Here is a 12,965-nt window from a genome sequence, read left to right as displayed (position 1 = left end):
TAGAAACCTGAGTCTTGGCACTCATGAGTGAAGTAATTACTGGGATGAGAGTCACATGACAGGGACTTAAGAAATGAGTATGGTGGGAGGATCAAAAATGATGACCTTCCTAAAACATGATTTTGTTTTATGATCAAAGGTATATCACAATATGTTCAAAAATATTTCCAGAACTTGCACCAGTGTTTGTCACCTTAACTAGTAAATACCATTGCCATCCATGTGAAACCTTCAACTGTGAATTTTAGCAAAGCAGTTTTTTGTGGGTTTTTTTGTTGTTTTTTTTTTTTGGTCTTTTTTTTTGAGACAGAGTCTTACTCTGTTGCCCGGGCTAGAGTGCCGTGGTGTCAGCCTAGCTCACAGCAACCTCAAATTCCTGGACTCAAGCGATCCTCCTGCCTCAGCCTCCCAAGTAGCTGGGACTACGGGCATGTGCCACCACGCCCAGCTAATTTTTTCTATTTTTAGTAGAGATGGGTTCTTGCTCTTGCTCAGGCTAGTCTCGAACTTCTGACCTCAAGCAGTCCTCCCGCCTTGGCCTCCCAGAGTGCTAGGATTACAGGCGTGCCCGGCCCAGCAAAGCAGTTCTTAGATATGTCAACATTACTAGTTTAAATTCTTAAGAATCTGTACTAATGGCTTACTCATTCATTGGATTTCCAAACATGAACTTTATGATTTTACAGGGGTGAACACATAAGGGAAATGGTGAAGCAAATCAATGATATCCGCAATCACGTAAACTTCTGACACCACCAGGAGCAGATTCACAACGGAAGTTAACATCACTGAAGGCTTAGACCCATACTGTAAAACAAACGGAGCATTATCTAATTTATAAAGAGGCATTTCGGAAGACCTTTGGTGTGGTTCATCTTTTTTAATATTTGTTTTATAATTATTGAATAAATGCTTTTATTTAAAAATTGTAATGTGCTGTATAACTCAAGTCTATAATTGTATTTAGCAAGGGCTCAGGAACACAGACTTCCAGCTGCACACTGCCAAATCTCCATGAACCCTACTGAGTCTTCTCCATATACGAACAAGAGTAAGAGCTGTGTTTTAAAGTAGCAGTGCCAGAACTATGACTCCAAAGGAGAACAGAACCCTAGGATTCAAAGGAAAAGACCACACAGTATACTCGGCAGCAGCTTTTTTAATTTGAACACTTTCTTCTTAAGGACACACCTTCAGTACAGTTAACAAATGGTTACACCTGAAATCTGCTGAGAGCACAGCTCAAGATCCACAACTGCAAAGGTCACTGCCGGCTCACTTCTTCACAGGCAGTATTACCTTTCAGAGCTGAGTCTGGCTGTTCTCTATGTCCCAACACAACTTGTTACTGAGTGGGTACAATGTGCAAGTTTGGCACCGCAAAGGAAGAAAGAAATAGCTTGGTATGTAGTATGTGGTTTTGTCCTCAGCTTTAGTCATCTTTTTATACCTGCCAATATGAACTCTGAAAGGTAGTACTGTACCTGCCTAGAAATGGCTGAGTGACTGCCAATTGAAAGCCACATGGTAAGGTACATTACAGGTAAGAGGTAAATCAGGTTAGACATGCGTGAAAACGTGTGTACAGACTGAGCATAAGCACAGGAATACTCGTGAAACCCAAATGATCCTTTCTTTTGTCTAGAAGGGCTAAATCCCACCTTAGTTCCCATTTATGTAGGAAACCCAACTTACTTAAAGAATTGTTTCCTGCCTAGATGATAGTGTCACAGTTTCATACCAGAAACAGGTTGTTAAACAAAACCTAGAGTCTCAATTTGAGTTTTGCTATATTTTCCTCAGTAAACTGGATTCCAAAAGTTTCTATCTGCCACAGTAGGGACCAGTAACAGTTCCCTAATCATGATGATTTTATTGCCCCAGTACCATCTTCTGGAGAAAACTATCTGTAAGGTGCTCAGTCTCAGCAGAACACTTCACTGGAACCTATAGTTCAGTAGGTTCAGAAAGATGATGAATTACTCATCCTGATTTACAGTGCTAATTTTAATAATCTGAAATTAGCTTGGGGCCTATCCAAGGGGCTAGTCTTAAACCTATATAGTTTAAATTGATTGCATTTTGTAATTAGTAAAATTCCCTGAAACTCATTGAGGATATATGTTCCATCTAAACCACATAGCACTGTATACAAAGGGACTTTAAACCAATCAGAATTATGTTTCATGCGTGACAAGCCTTTAGCACTATTCCCATAATTAGTATTTACTTTTAAATTCATAATCACGAATGCAAGACTTCAATAATAACCCAAGAGATAAGGTATGTAGTCCTTATCATTTGTCCTATGGAAGACGGAAGTAAAGACCTTTAGGGCAAGTCCATAATGACTTCATTTATAACAAAGACAATTCACGTTACACTGTGAGTTGATGGTGGCTTTAAGTGAACCGAACAATCTACTTAGTTCACTAATTCCCGTAAGTTTCCTTCAGATAACCTGCTGTTATGCAACCAATCAGAAAAATTATTTGAAAACGATAATTTTACTTTTGAACTATCTGGATGATGAATTATAAATAAGCAGTATCGCCTTCCACTGACCATTCTGGGACAGTACTGCCGCAGGTCAGTAGTGGATACAAATCCATTCTTTGTGCTTTCTGCAACACTGCATAAAGCTATGGCAAAGACCTGTTTCATTGAAGGTTTCTCACATAGGAATCTAACCTCATAAAATGACAAAGCAGACTTCCAAAACGATCAATATACTAACTGGTTTCCCCCCCAACTTTACTGTAAGCATTGTCACATTCCATTCCAGGTCTAAATTATGAAAGAAAAATACAAAGTATCTGTCAACCTAGTTACTACCATTTTCATATTTGACACATTTGAAAAAAACAGTACTCAAGCCCATTGATCCAAGTTGAAAATAAGCAGATTTATAAATGTATACTAGAGGCTGTCAGACAAAGCTTGTTTTATTAATATTTTTTTTCACTGATCCAATAACTAAACTAAAACACTTCAAAAAAGTAGATGGTGCCAGTTCAGCTTTACCCTGATACCTGTCAGTCCACGAAGATCATCTAGGTATGCAGAAAAGTGCTTCCAAACAGTTTCTTGTGCTTTTCCTTTAACTTCACCTTCCAACATAGATAGCCCCAGCCAAGTTTTCAGATCTTCATAATTAATTCAGTTGCTGAATTGGTTTTATTTGCCACAGTCCTATGGTTCTCAGGTAAGTTTCAGTAGCATTTAAGGTCCTCCAATGCAAAATAAAAAGGTAAAAGGAAAAAAAAATGCACTGAGCAAGGGAAATACAGTCAGTAGCCAATGGCCTGCTCTCATAACTTCATATTTTAATATAAAATATTCATACAGCATACTACACCTCTGTCTGCTAGCTGAATACTGTTACTGATGAGCTCTAGACAACAGAAAAAGAAAATTCTTTCTTCCAATATCTATGAACAGAAAATGTAATTCCAAACACTATTGGGATGTTGCTTTAGGGTAGGGAAATGTGTTCCAAAAATCTATGTTGGAGAAAGCAGGCAAGGAAACAGCACTTTTTCCATCACCAAATTGATCCCACACCTGTTGGGATCAAGTCTGGAGTCTCGTTAGTGTTCCCATTTGAAAGGTCTGCTACAAATCACCCTGGCTGTTTGCTGTTCCTGTGCTGCAGTCTTCTCCCTCTAGAAGTAAGCATTTCTCCAGTCTTCCTTTTGTTGTGACTTCTGTTTCTTCAGTTAATAGTTAAATAATAATTAATGTTGCTCTAAAGAGGAGTTAAAAACCCAAAGTGCAGGCTAGAATCCTGCTATAGGGGTGTCATGTCTCAGGGAGCTGGTTAATGTCTGTCAGTTTGGTATCATTCAGAATTGCCCGGATTCTCTCCAAGGAGTCTGCTTGCCGGATCCGCTCTAACTGCACCTGGAGAAACAACGGTGAGATAAGTGCAGGTGGCTCCTGCCTAGGTTTTCTTAACTTTACTTTGGTTTAGCTGAGATGCAGCAGATTAATTTCCCAGAGAAGCAGTCACTTCAAAGAAGGGAAGCAAGAAGAACGAACGATTAAATTCAAATATAATTCCCAAAAGCTGCTATGTAACAGACTGGGACTGCAAAATGCAAAGTGCTGAGATTATGGAGACAAAGGAGACCTGACTCTTGACCCGTAAGAATCCACAGTTCAGTTGGGAAAAAAGATGCTTACAGAGAGTTCTAGCACAATATACTAAATGTCACTACAGACATTCACGGAGTGCCAAGGGAGCATGGCAGAGGGAGGGAGGCACTTTAGCCCAGCTCAGGGACCTAGAGACGGCTCCGTGGAGAAGACAAATGTAAGCTGGGCTTTGAAAGAAAAGTCACGAGGGGATGAGATGCTTAGCAGAGGGAACACCATGCTGTAGACAAGGAACCACAAGTAGTTGAAAAATATTAGAACATAAAACAAGGCAGAAAGATGAGCAAAATGTAGGGGTAGGCCTGGTTGGAAAGAGTGTTACATGGTGTGTGCTAAGTAGTTTATACTTTACTACTCTTAAGGAGGCAAAATTGGCAAGGTGTAGAGGAAAAGAAAGGGGGCTGAGTCTGAAGAACACACCACGTTCCTGGCTTGAATGACCAGGTAGACATGTGGAGTGGAGGGAGGGGCAGCCACAGTGTAAACCTCTAGCTACTGCCGGAGGTCAAGTCAGGGTTGGCAAGGTTCTCTCCTCCAAAAGTGCTTCAATGCTCTGCGCAGTGGTTCCCCAAATGCCTCACCTGAAGGGTCTGTGACAGCTTTACAAAATCTCTCTGGACTTGTTCACTGACATCTAATTCTGTCTGTAATCTCTGAGCTTTGTTCTTCTCTTCAAACATTAGTTGTTCAACAGTAGCCTAAAAAATACAAGTATTGAATGAGGATTAATGCCAAAGAGCCAAAGGTCAGAATTACTTAGGAAATCTAGGAATGTGTAGTTACCTACTACTAGAGCAGAAAGGTGTGGGTATCCACCATACTGCTATATCCTATTGCTCTCTTTATCTATAGGGCAAGGGTGCAAGCTGGCTACTTGCTCTAGGTTGTAAAACAAACTGAGTGGGAAAGCCAGAAATGGATTAAAGTGCTGCCCACCCCACCAGCAGTTGGTGACAGTGATTAATCATCAGAATGCAGCTGCTAAGATCAGTAGCTGTCACAGCAACAGGGATAGAAACTTTGGGGATTTCCTCTGACAACCACAACAGTCAAGTATCCACCAGGAAAATTCTCAGGAAATATGCCCTAGGCAGCCCCAGCTAACTCCAATCTTCTTTACAAAAAAACACTTCAGCAGGATGCGTGGGAACGTTTCTAAAAACAAGGGGCTATTTGAACAACACCAACACAGTTTTTCTATACTTAAAGTTCTGAACACACAGCTCACTAAGATGTTTCTGGGAAACTTACCCCATAACTAGCCACATGCACTTTTATTCTAACTCAGCTAATATATCAGTCAAATGGAATGACACATTCAAAGCAGTGCTTCTAACTGGGCAGTGCCCAAGTGTGGTCATTGGCCCTATCCAAAACTAGGAAGGCCTATGACACCGGCTTCCAGGGCTGGCAGAGTGAGGATTTAATTCAATTCTAATATATCAATTCATTTAATTATTTTTTGGAGGGGGGAAGCTGACAGTCTTGCCAACTTTTTAAAAGGTGACACTTCAAAGTTTTTCTTTTAAACAAATAAGATGTGATCCTACCTTCTTAGCCCTGCTTTTAATTAAATGAACCAAAAAAAAAAAAAAAAATCACCTTAGCAGCAGTCTCTTTCTTTAACTGTTCTTCCAAAGTGATCTTTATCTCTTGAAGACTCTCAAGCTGTTGAGACTTCTCTTTTAATGTGGACTCCAACTGTGGAATTAAAAATGAAAAAGCTGAAACTCATAAACTCTCCTGTAGGCCACAGCACACTGCCTAGAAGAGCCTGCAGCCTAGAGAATTATGCCCAAACTCTCGGGTCCTAGGCCATGGACCTTGGCTACACTTGGAATGCTCTTCTCACCCCTTAATCTCTGTGGACCCCCAATTTAGTCTTCTAGACCTATTCTTTCGTTGACCATTTATTAGGCACCTACTATTCTAAGGCCTCGAGATGGAGAAATCAGGAGAGACAGACATGTAAATAATTATGGAGGAGACATGGAGGAAGAAGCATTATATTCTGCCAGAGAAGTTATAAAAGCTTCCTAAGAAAGATGACATTTGACTCTTAAAAGATGAAAAATTTTACAGGGGCCAAGGAAAGCGTGGTAAGGGGAAAGAAGAGAGAGATACTCCAGAAGAGGGAATGGATGGCATACGTAAAAAATGCATCTGGGAACAGTGGTGAGTTCTGTTTGCCTATGGCACAGAGTGCTGGGCCCTGGAGGCCAAGGCTGGAGAGGCAGTGTGGGGGCAGGAGAGCTCCAGCCGGACTAAGGAACGGGGACTTGAACCTGGAGATAAAGGGAACCACTGCAGGGTTTTCAACTAGACTGGGACACAATCAAGTTTATCATTTTTAAAGATCACCTTGATTTCAATATGGAGATGAATTAGAAGGGGATGAATTTTGGAGGCGGGGAAATGAGTTAGACTATTAAAATAAGCCAGGCGAGAAGCGAAGTCTGAACCCAAACAGTGGCAGCAGGAGTGGAAAGGATGAGACTCGTTTAGAGCACTGTTAGTTTCTGCTGGTGCAATCGCAGAGTGGAGGCAGGAGGCAGACTAGACTGCAGCAGGCTGAGGAGTGACTGGGAGGTCAGGCAGTGGAGACTATTCTTCCAATACCCTGGCAAGAAAGGGAAGAAGGAAGATTGGTAGCTTGAGAGAGAAGTGCAATCCAAAGAGAAACTTACTCTCTCTGAACAGGAGACACCTGAGCATGTTCATGCATAAGGAAAAGACTGATCAAGAGGCAGAGGTTCAAGGCCCAGGACTGTGAGAGTATGACTGAGGGGACACCTGGAAAAGATGGGAGGGACTCAGTCATAGCACCTGTGACACACTGTGGTCAAAGCAGGTCATCACTTTTTCTGAAGAAAAAAGAGAGAAAGAAGGCTGGGAATAAAGGTAGGAGAACAGAAGCTGAAGGTGGCCCTGCCTCATGACTGAGAGGGAGCAGCTTAGGTAAGGTGACTCTGACGCCACCACTCAGGACAAATGAGGGCTACCTGAGGAGCACTAGAGGCTGATCTGACAGCATGAGTCATCAATTCTGGTGGCATCGGCAGGACTAGAGCAGGGTGGGCAGCAGTTGAGGGAGGGCGGCAGCAGCATAAGTGTGGTGGGAGGTGAGGCGAAGAGGCAACCCCAGAAGAGGCAGCCTAAGGGAAGGAAAGCAGGCCATCAGGAAGCTGCTAAGACCAGGAGGAAAAGAAAAGTTCATGGAATTGAAGGTCTGAATGAGGATTAAGAGCTGGAAGAATGGCAGATTGTGGTCAAGAAATGTAAAGCTGGAATGAGATGTCAGAGTGCAGCAAGGTGCAGCCCAGAGTGTGAGAAGGGAGGAAAGAGGGGAGGCAAGGGCTCTGAGTCAAGAAACAATGAGGTCGGGAACTGAATGTAGTCATTACCAAAGGTGCTGATGTTGTCTAAGAGAAGACAACTAAGCCAGCTAGAAAACATCTCCATTTGTAAAAGTGTTTGCACATATTTCTACTGCAGCTTTAAGCACATATCATGTCATACCTTGCCTGTCCTCCCTCTATGCTGGAAACTCCAGGGTACAGTCTTTTGTGTCCCTCCTCCAGTTAACACATGGCCTGAGACACAGCAGATTCTCAATGTATGTTCTCCATCACCACCACATCCTTATCCCCACTGTATTTCTCCCACTAAATGGAAGTTCCTTGAAGGCAGGGACCATACCTTAACTACCTTTTATTCCTTGTGTCTAGCACAGTCAATAAATAACCACGGGTTGCTGAAAAAATTAATTTAAAACTCACCTGTCCTTTTTCCACTTTTATTCTTTCTAATTCAGCTTTTAGGCTAGAAATGGAAGCTAGAAGGAAAAGAAGTATTAGTATTCATTTATTACTTTGCATTACAAATTTTTTTCTTAAAAAGCAAATATATACTGAACATGGGGGGAGTTTCTCAAAATTGTCCGCAACCAATCAGCATCATAATCAAACTCAGGTACAGGCAGAGTCCACACAAATGGATACTGGGTCATAAACTACCTCTAGATGGAATATCCACATTGCTCACTCTGGCAGTGGGGGGTGGGGGGGCAGGGGGAGCGGAGGTATCTCCAGCTTTTAACACTTCCAAGCTCTGCAGGGAAATATCACCCATCAAATCATGTTCCCTGGGGTCTGGGTTCCAGTACTGAGTTTCCTATCTGTGAGTAATTGCCAAAGAAAGGCCACAGAGCTCCTAAAAAGACAATGAGGGTTTTTTGGGGTTTGTGTTTGTTTGTTTTCACTCCCAATTACTGGATATATCAGAATACCTGGAAAAATGGACTAAGTCCTTACTAAATTCTTTCCTATACTTTTCTGTTTTCCACATTCCATGGCCACTATTACTTCTTACAATCAGAAAAGTTTTATTTAGTCTCTCTAAAAACTACATCACTTTTATCTTCACCTATTTCCTCCTTGCAGTTTTCTATTTCTAGCTGCAATGTTTCTTCAAGGTTTTCTTTTAAACACTGTTCTGCTTGAATCTGCTCTTTGAGGAAAAGAATTTCCGCCTTCAGCTTTTCTTCCATGTGGTCTGCTGCTGTCCGCACACTGATGATGTCCTCACGGTACTTTAATACCAACTCCCGCAGTGCCTTGGATTCAAGAGAAAAATGATTACTGGATTTGTGAGAGTGAAAAGAAATAAAGAAAAGAAGCTAAATATTTTCTACAACCAGAATTTTAGATGTTGTTTGTTCAAAAATTAAGATCTAGGGCTTCAAGGGCAGATGCCATGTCAGGTTAACACTCAGCATGTCATAGAAATAAGACATTTCCAGCCAAAATATGTGTTGTGAACCACATATATTTCCTCAAAACTGTTTCACAAGCAGACAAATAAAAAGGTTAAGTGACTTACAATATGAGATTCACTAGGAGGCCTAGGAGCCTCTACTATTACTTGCATGAATTTGGGAGGAGTTAGGGAATGAAGACAAAAAAGACTGAAATTCAGAAGTGTGAATGCTAAGAATATAAAATTTATTTATTTATTCACTTCATTCATTCATTCAAACACTTACTGGACATTTACCACAAGCAGAGAACTATGTTAGGCTAGAGGAAAGCAACGGCAAAGAATGGCTTTCTGGCCAGGCGCGGTGGCTCATGCCTATAATCCTAGCGCTCTGGGAGGCCAAGGCAGGAGGATTCCTTGAGCTCAGGAGTTTGAGACTAGCCTGAACAAGAGCGAGACCCCATCTCTACTAAAGATAGAAAAATTAGCCAGGCGGGGGGGCATGTGCCTATAGTCCTAGCTACTTGGGAGGCTAAGGCAGGAGGATCACTTGGGCCTAGGAGTTTGAGGTTGCTGTAAGCTAGGCTGAGGCCACAGCACTCTACTCAGGGCAACAGAGTGAGACTCTATGTCAAAAAAAAAGAATGGCTTTCTAAGGTGATCGGCTGTCAGCTGTTTTTCTATAATAAATTCAGTTTAAATCTTATTTTATTTTTTCCCCTAAATTTTAATTCTGTCTTCTTTTAGAAATCCTTCCAATTATATCCTAAAGCAACTCTAAAAACTAGATTCTCAAATAATTAATAAATGTATATAAATTAAAGGACAACAGTTTAAAAACTGTAACACAAGAAAAATTTCATAAGGTTTATTACTGAGGCAGGTCCAAGAATCAAAGCTTACAGGCTAGATTAACTACATCCTTCAAGGATTCTTGACATTTTTTTAAATTTAGGAATAAAAAGTCTCTAGAGAACATGGAAGAGAACATTCTTTCCTGCCAAGAGAGAAAAGTCTAACAGAGGTGGAAGGTGGTAGAACAGTGATTTTTAAGCTGATAGCAAAAGTAGTTAGGTTCCCAACACCTTTTGATGAAAGCAGTCACCAGTTCAGACAGGAGAAAGGGCTCTCCCCAGAGTACCAGTAACCTGAGCTGAGACAACTACAAGTTGAGGGAAGGTAGGGCAAGCAAGGAGCTAATGCCAAGATGGGCAATTGAGTCTTTGCACAGGTTGAGTCTACAGGGTAGAATTAGGGGAAACTTTCATGTACAAAATTATAAATTTCTGAATGAGATTTCTTAGAACGATTTTCAAAACAAAATGGAAAGATGTTACTTATACATTTCTTTTAGTTTATCTAAAATAAAAAGTAAAAGAATGTATAAGTAACATCTTTCTATTTTGTTTTGAAAATCATTCTTAGAAATCTCATCTTTGCCTATACTGTTTATAGGGTTTATGTACGTTTAGCCTAAGACATTTTTATATTTTGAAAGGTTTAAAAATATATGAGTATAAAGGTTGGCTAAAGTTAAAGAGACAGCTATGAATATCTGGGACACCAATTTTGTAAACCATATTCACTCTACCACAGAAGAACGTAAGTGACCAAAAGTGTCATCTTTATGGAGAGAAAGATGGTGGGTATGCTATAACCTTTTAAGTGCTACATACAAAAACAAAGATCACAAGGGGCTTCGTGACCTCTTCAACATTTAATTTCTGCTGCATTCTCAATCTGATCCCAAAAGAATAATTTATAGATGTTAAAAACATCATGCTAAGCAAAAGAAGTCAGACACAAAAGACCACATATTATATAATTCCATTCATATGAAAGTCCAGAATAGGAACATCTATAGAGATAAAAAGTAGATTAGTAGTTACTTAAGGCTGGGAGAGAGGGGGAATAGGGGTGATAGCTGTTTCTTTTTGAGGTGATAAAAATGACTGTGATACACATATCTGTGAGTATAGTGAAAACCACTGAATGGTACACTTGAAAAGGTTGAATTGTTTGGTATGTGAATTATATTTTAATAAAGCTATTTAAAAAAAGAATTTATAGCCATTTCAGAAAATGTACTTGTTTATATTTTTGATCATGTAGAAAATAAGTTACCTCTATAGTATCCGGGAGGATGAAGTCTTCTGCTTGCTGTAGTGACACATGTAAGCTATGCTTTCCCTGGAGACTGTCATTATCTTTCTGTAACCTCACCAGCTCTTCTGAAACCTGTTCCCGTGACTGCATCAGCACTGCCTAAAATAGAAATAGATACTAATCACAGCCAGAAAGGTAAATCCAGTCTGGTGATAGATACACCAGAGAAAAACAAAGCCAAACTAAACAAGGGCTAAGGACGGAGGGGCATTTAATAAAGTTCTGCTAGACTTACAAAAAGCAGCTCACAGACTTTTTGATTTGCAGCCTTTACACATATTCAGCGGGGGGCAGGTGATGAAGCAAGTATCTGAAGGTCATCTCCACTATTTCTACCAACAGGTTAAAAATAATGAATCCCTTTCCTCCATATCCCTGTACTACAGAAGGACCAGGATCTCTAGCTCAATGGAAGTGGCTGATAGACTCAAGACCCATATCAGATAGAGCATGTACTCCCACACAACTGTTTCCTCGTGGCAAGCATTCAACAGGAAGTATGGAGAAACAAAAAGCGGTGTCTTCACCTTCCATTACACATACATCTGGTCAAGCTCAGGATCACTAAGGATGGCCCAGGAGCCCCGAATCCTGGAAGTCATCAAGAGGATCCATGCTCAGGAAACACAGAGCATCAAGAAGCTTATTCTGACAATGGGACATGTGCCTACTTCTTCTGGCTTGTTGATGTGTAAAACAATTTTAGGTATTTCATACTAATTTCTATCAATATAAAAATTATTATAGCTAATTTGAGTATAAGATAAAGTTCTGCAAAAGTATTTAATTTCTGCTAAATTTTAATACTAAGTCAAATAAATGTAGACTACTTACTCATCCATCATTTATTCTGCAGCTACTGCTCTGTGCCAGGTGTTTTGCTGCCCATGGGAAATGCAGAGATAAAAGACAGACTTTGCCCTGGAGAAGCTGATGGTCCAGTAGAGGAGAGAGACAGAAACCAGCAGCTACCCTACAGTACCATAAAGCGCTGTGACCCAGAGTGGGTATCACAGTGATAAAAGGACAAAGGGGAACCTAATTAGGCGGAGGAAATCAGGCAGAGGGTTAAAGAACATTTCCCAAAGGAGGTGATGGCTGAGCTGTATCCTGAAGGACAAACAGGCTGCAGGCAGGCAGGCAAAGTCATGCATAAACTGTGGTTAAACTCCACTGGCTCTTACTTTCTTCAGCCTAGAATCCGTTGTGCTTTACGATCTCTTTCAACCCAACTACAACAAAGTATTAGCATCCCAATACCGTCTAGATATGAAGGAAGAGCATGTACATATTTGCTTATTTTTGTAAAGAGAAAAACAGAAGGATAAGCCAAAAATAAAATGATTATGTATGGGAGAGGATGGAAATGGGTTAACAGGGAATGGGAGTGGATCTGAATATTTATATATTTTTATAGTTTTGATTTATGAACCATGTTGCATAGTCAAAAAACTGTAAAACAAAAAAGAAAAAAGCAAATTTGAAAATGAAATACAAACAGAAACAAATGGAGCTAACTATACATCAAGTTGATAATACAACCACAGAGATACAAATCAATTCAAGTAACTCTGAACACAATACCCAAACTATAAACCCTTATACGTGGATACAGGCAGAAAGAACTACCAAGTAATGCTGAACTTTACTTAGCAGGTTTGCTGTTGGTAGCAACATTGATGTCATACCGAAACTATTCCGTCCCCACCTTAACCAAGTGCTCAAACTTAACATCGCCAATAATGGAACCACCCATCATTAATGTGCTACACGATGTTATAAATCTCGCATTGAATCATTTCATCTATGTAGTATTCTGGCCAAAATGTCTAACCTAAATCAAATCATAGGGAAATAATCAGACAAATGTACTCTACAAGACA

At 40.3% G+C, this 12,965-nt stretch overlaps 2 protein-coding genes across 4 annotated transcripts in view; one reads left to right on the top strand and one right to left on the bottom strand.

The window, feature by feature from the left end:
- Nucleotides 1–929, top strand: part of NUP88 (nucleoporin 88kDa) — a 31,073-nt gene extending 30,144 nt beyond the window's left edge. For both annotated transcript variants that reach the window (XM_012659912.1, XM_012659913.1), the window contains exon 17: nt 687–929. In XM_012659912.1, coding sequence (XP_012515366.1) covers nt 687–750 — 64 coding nt within the window. In that variant the 3' untranslated portion in view covers nt 751–929. The remainder of the gene's footprint in view (nt 1–686) is intronic.
- A 212-nt stretch (nt 930–1,141) lies between these two features.
- The window catches only part of RABEP1 (rabaptin, RAB GTPase binding effector protein 1), a 119,134-nt gene continuing 107,310 nt past the window's right edge, over nt 1,142–12,965 (bottom strand). For both annotated transcript variants that reach the window (XM_012659910.1, XM_012659911.1), the window contains 6 exons: nt 11,041–11,181; nt 8,584–8,773; nt 7,938–7,993; nt 5,761–5,859; nt 4,740–4,856; nt 1,142–3,903 (listed from right to left, as the gene is read on the bottom strand). In XM_012659910.1, coding sequence (XP_012515364.1) covers nt 3,802–3,903; nt 4,740–4,856; nt 5,761–5,859; nt 7,938–7,993; nt 8,584–8,773; nt 11,041–11,181 — 705 coding nt within the window. In that variant the 3' untranslated portion in view covers nt 1,142–3,801. The remainder of the gene's footprint in view (nt 3,904–4,739; nt 4,857–5,760; nt 5,860–7,937; nt 7,994–8,583; nt 8,774–11,040; nt 11,182–12,965) is intronic.

The sequence above is a fragment of the Propithecus coquereli genome, unplaced genomic scaffold (assembly GCF_000956105.1).
Source record: "Propithecus coquereli isolate 6110/MARCELLA unplaced genomic scaffold, Pcoq_1.0 Scaffold640, whole genome shotgun sequence".
NCBI classification, from domain to species: Eukaryota; Metazoa; Chordata; class Mammalia; order Primates; family Indriidae; genus Propithecus; species Propithecus coquereli.
The sequence above is the reverse complement of the archived record's forward strand: the minus strand, read 5'-3'. Positions and strand labels throughout refer to the sequence as shown.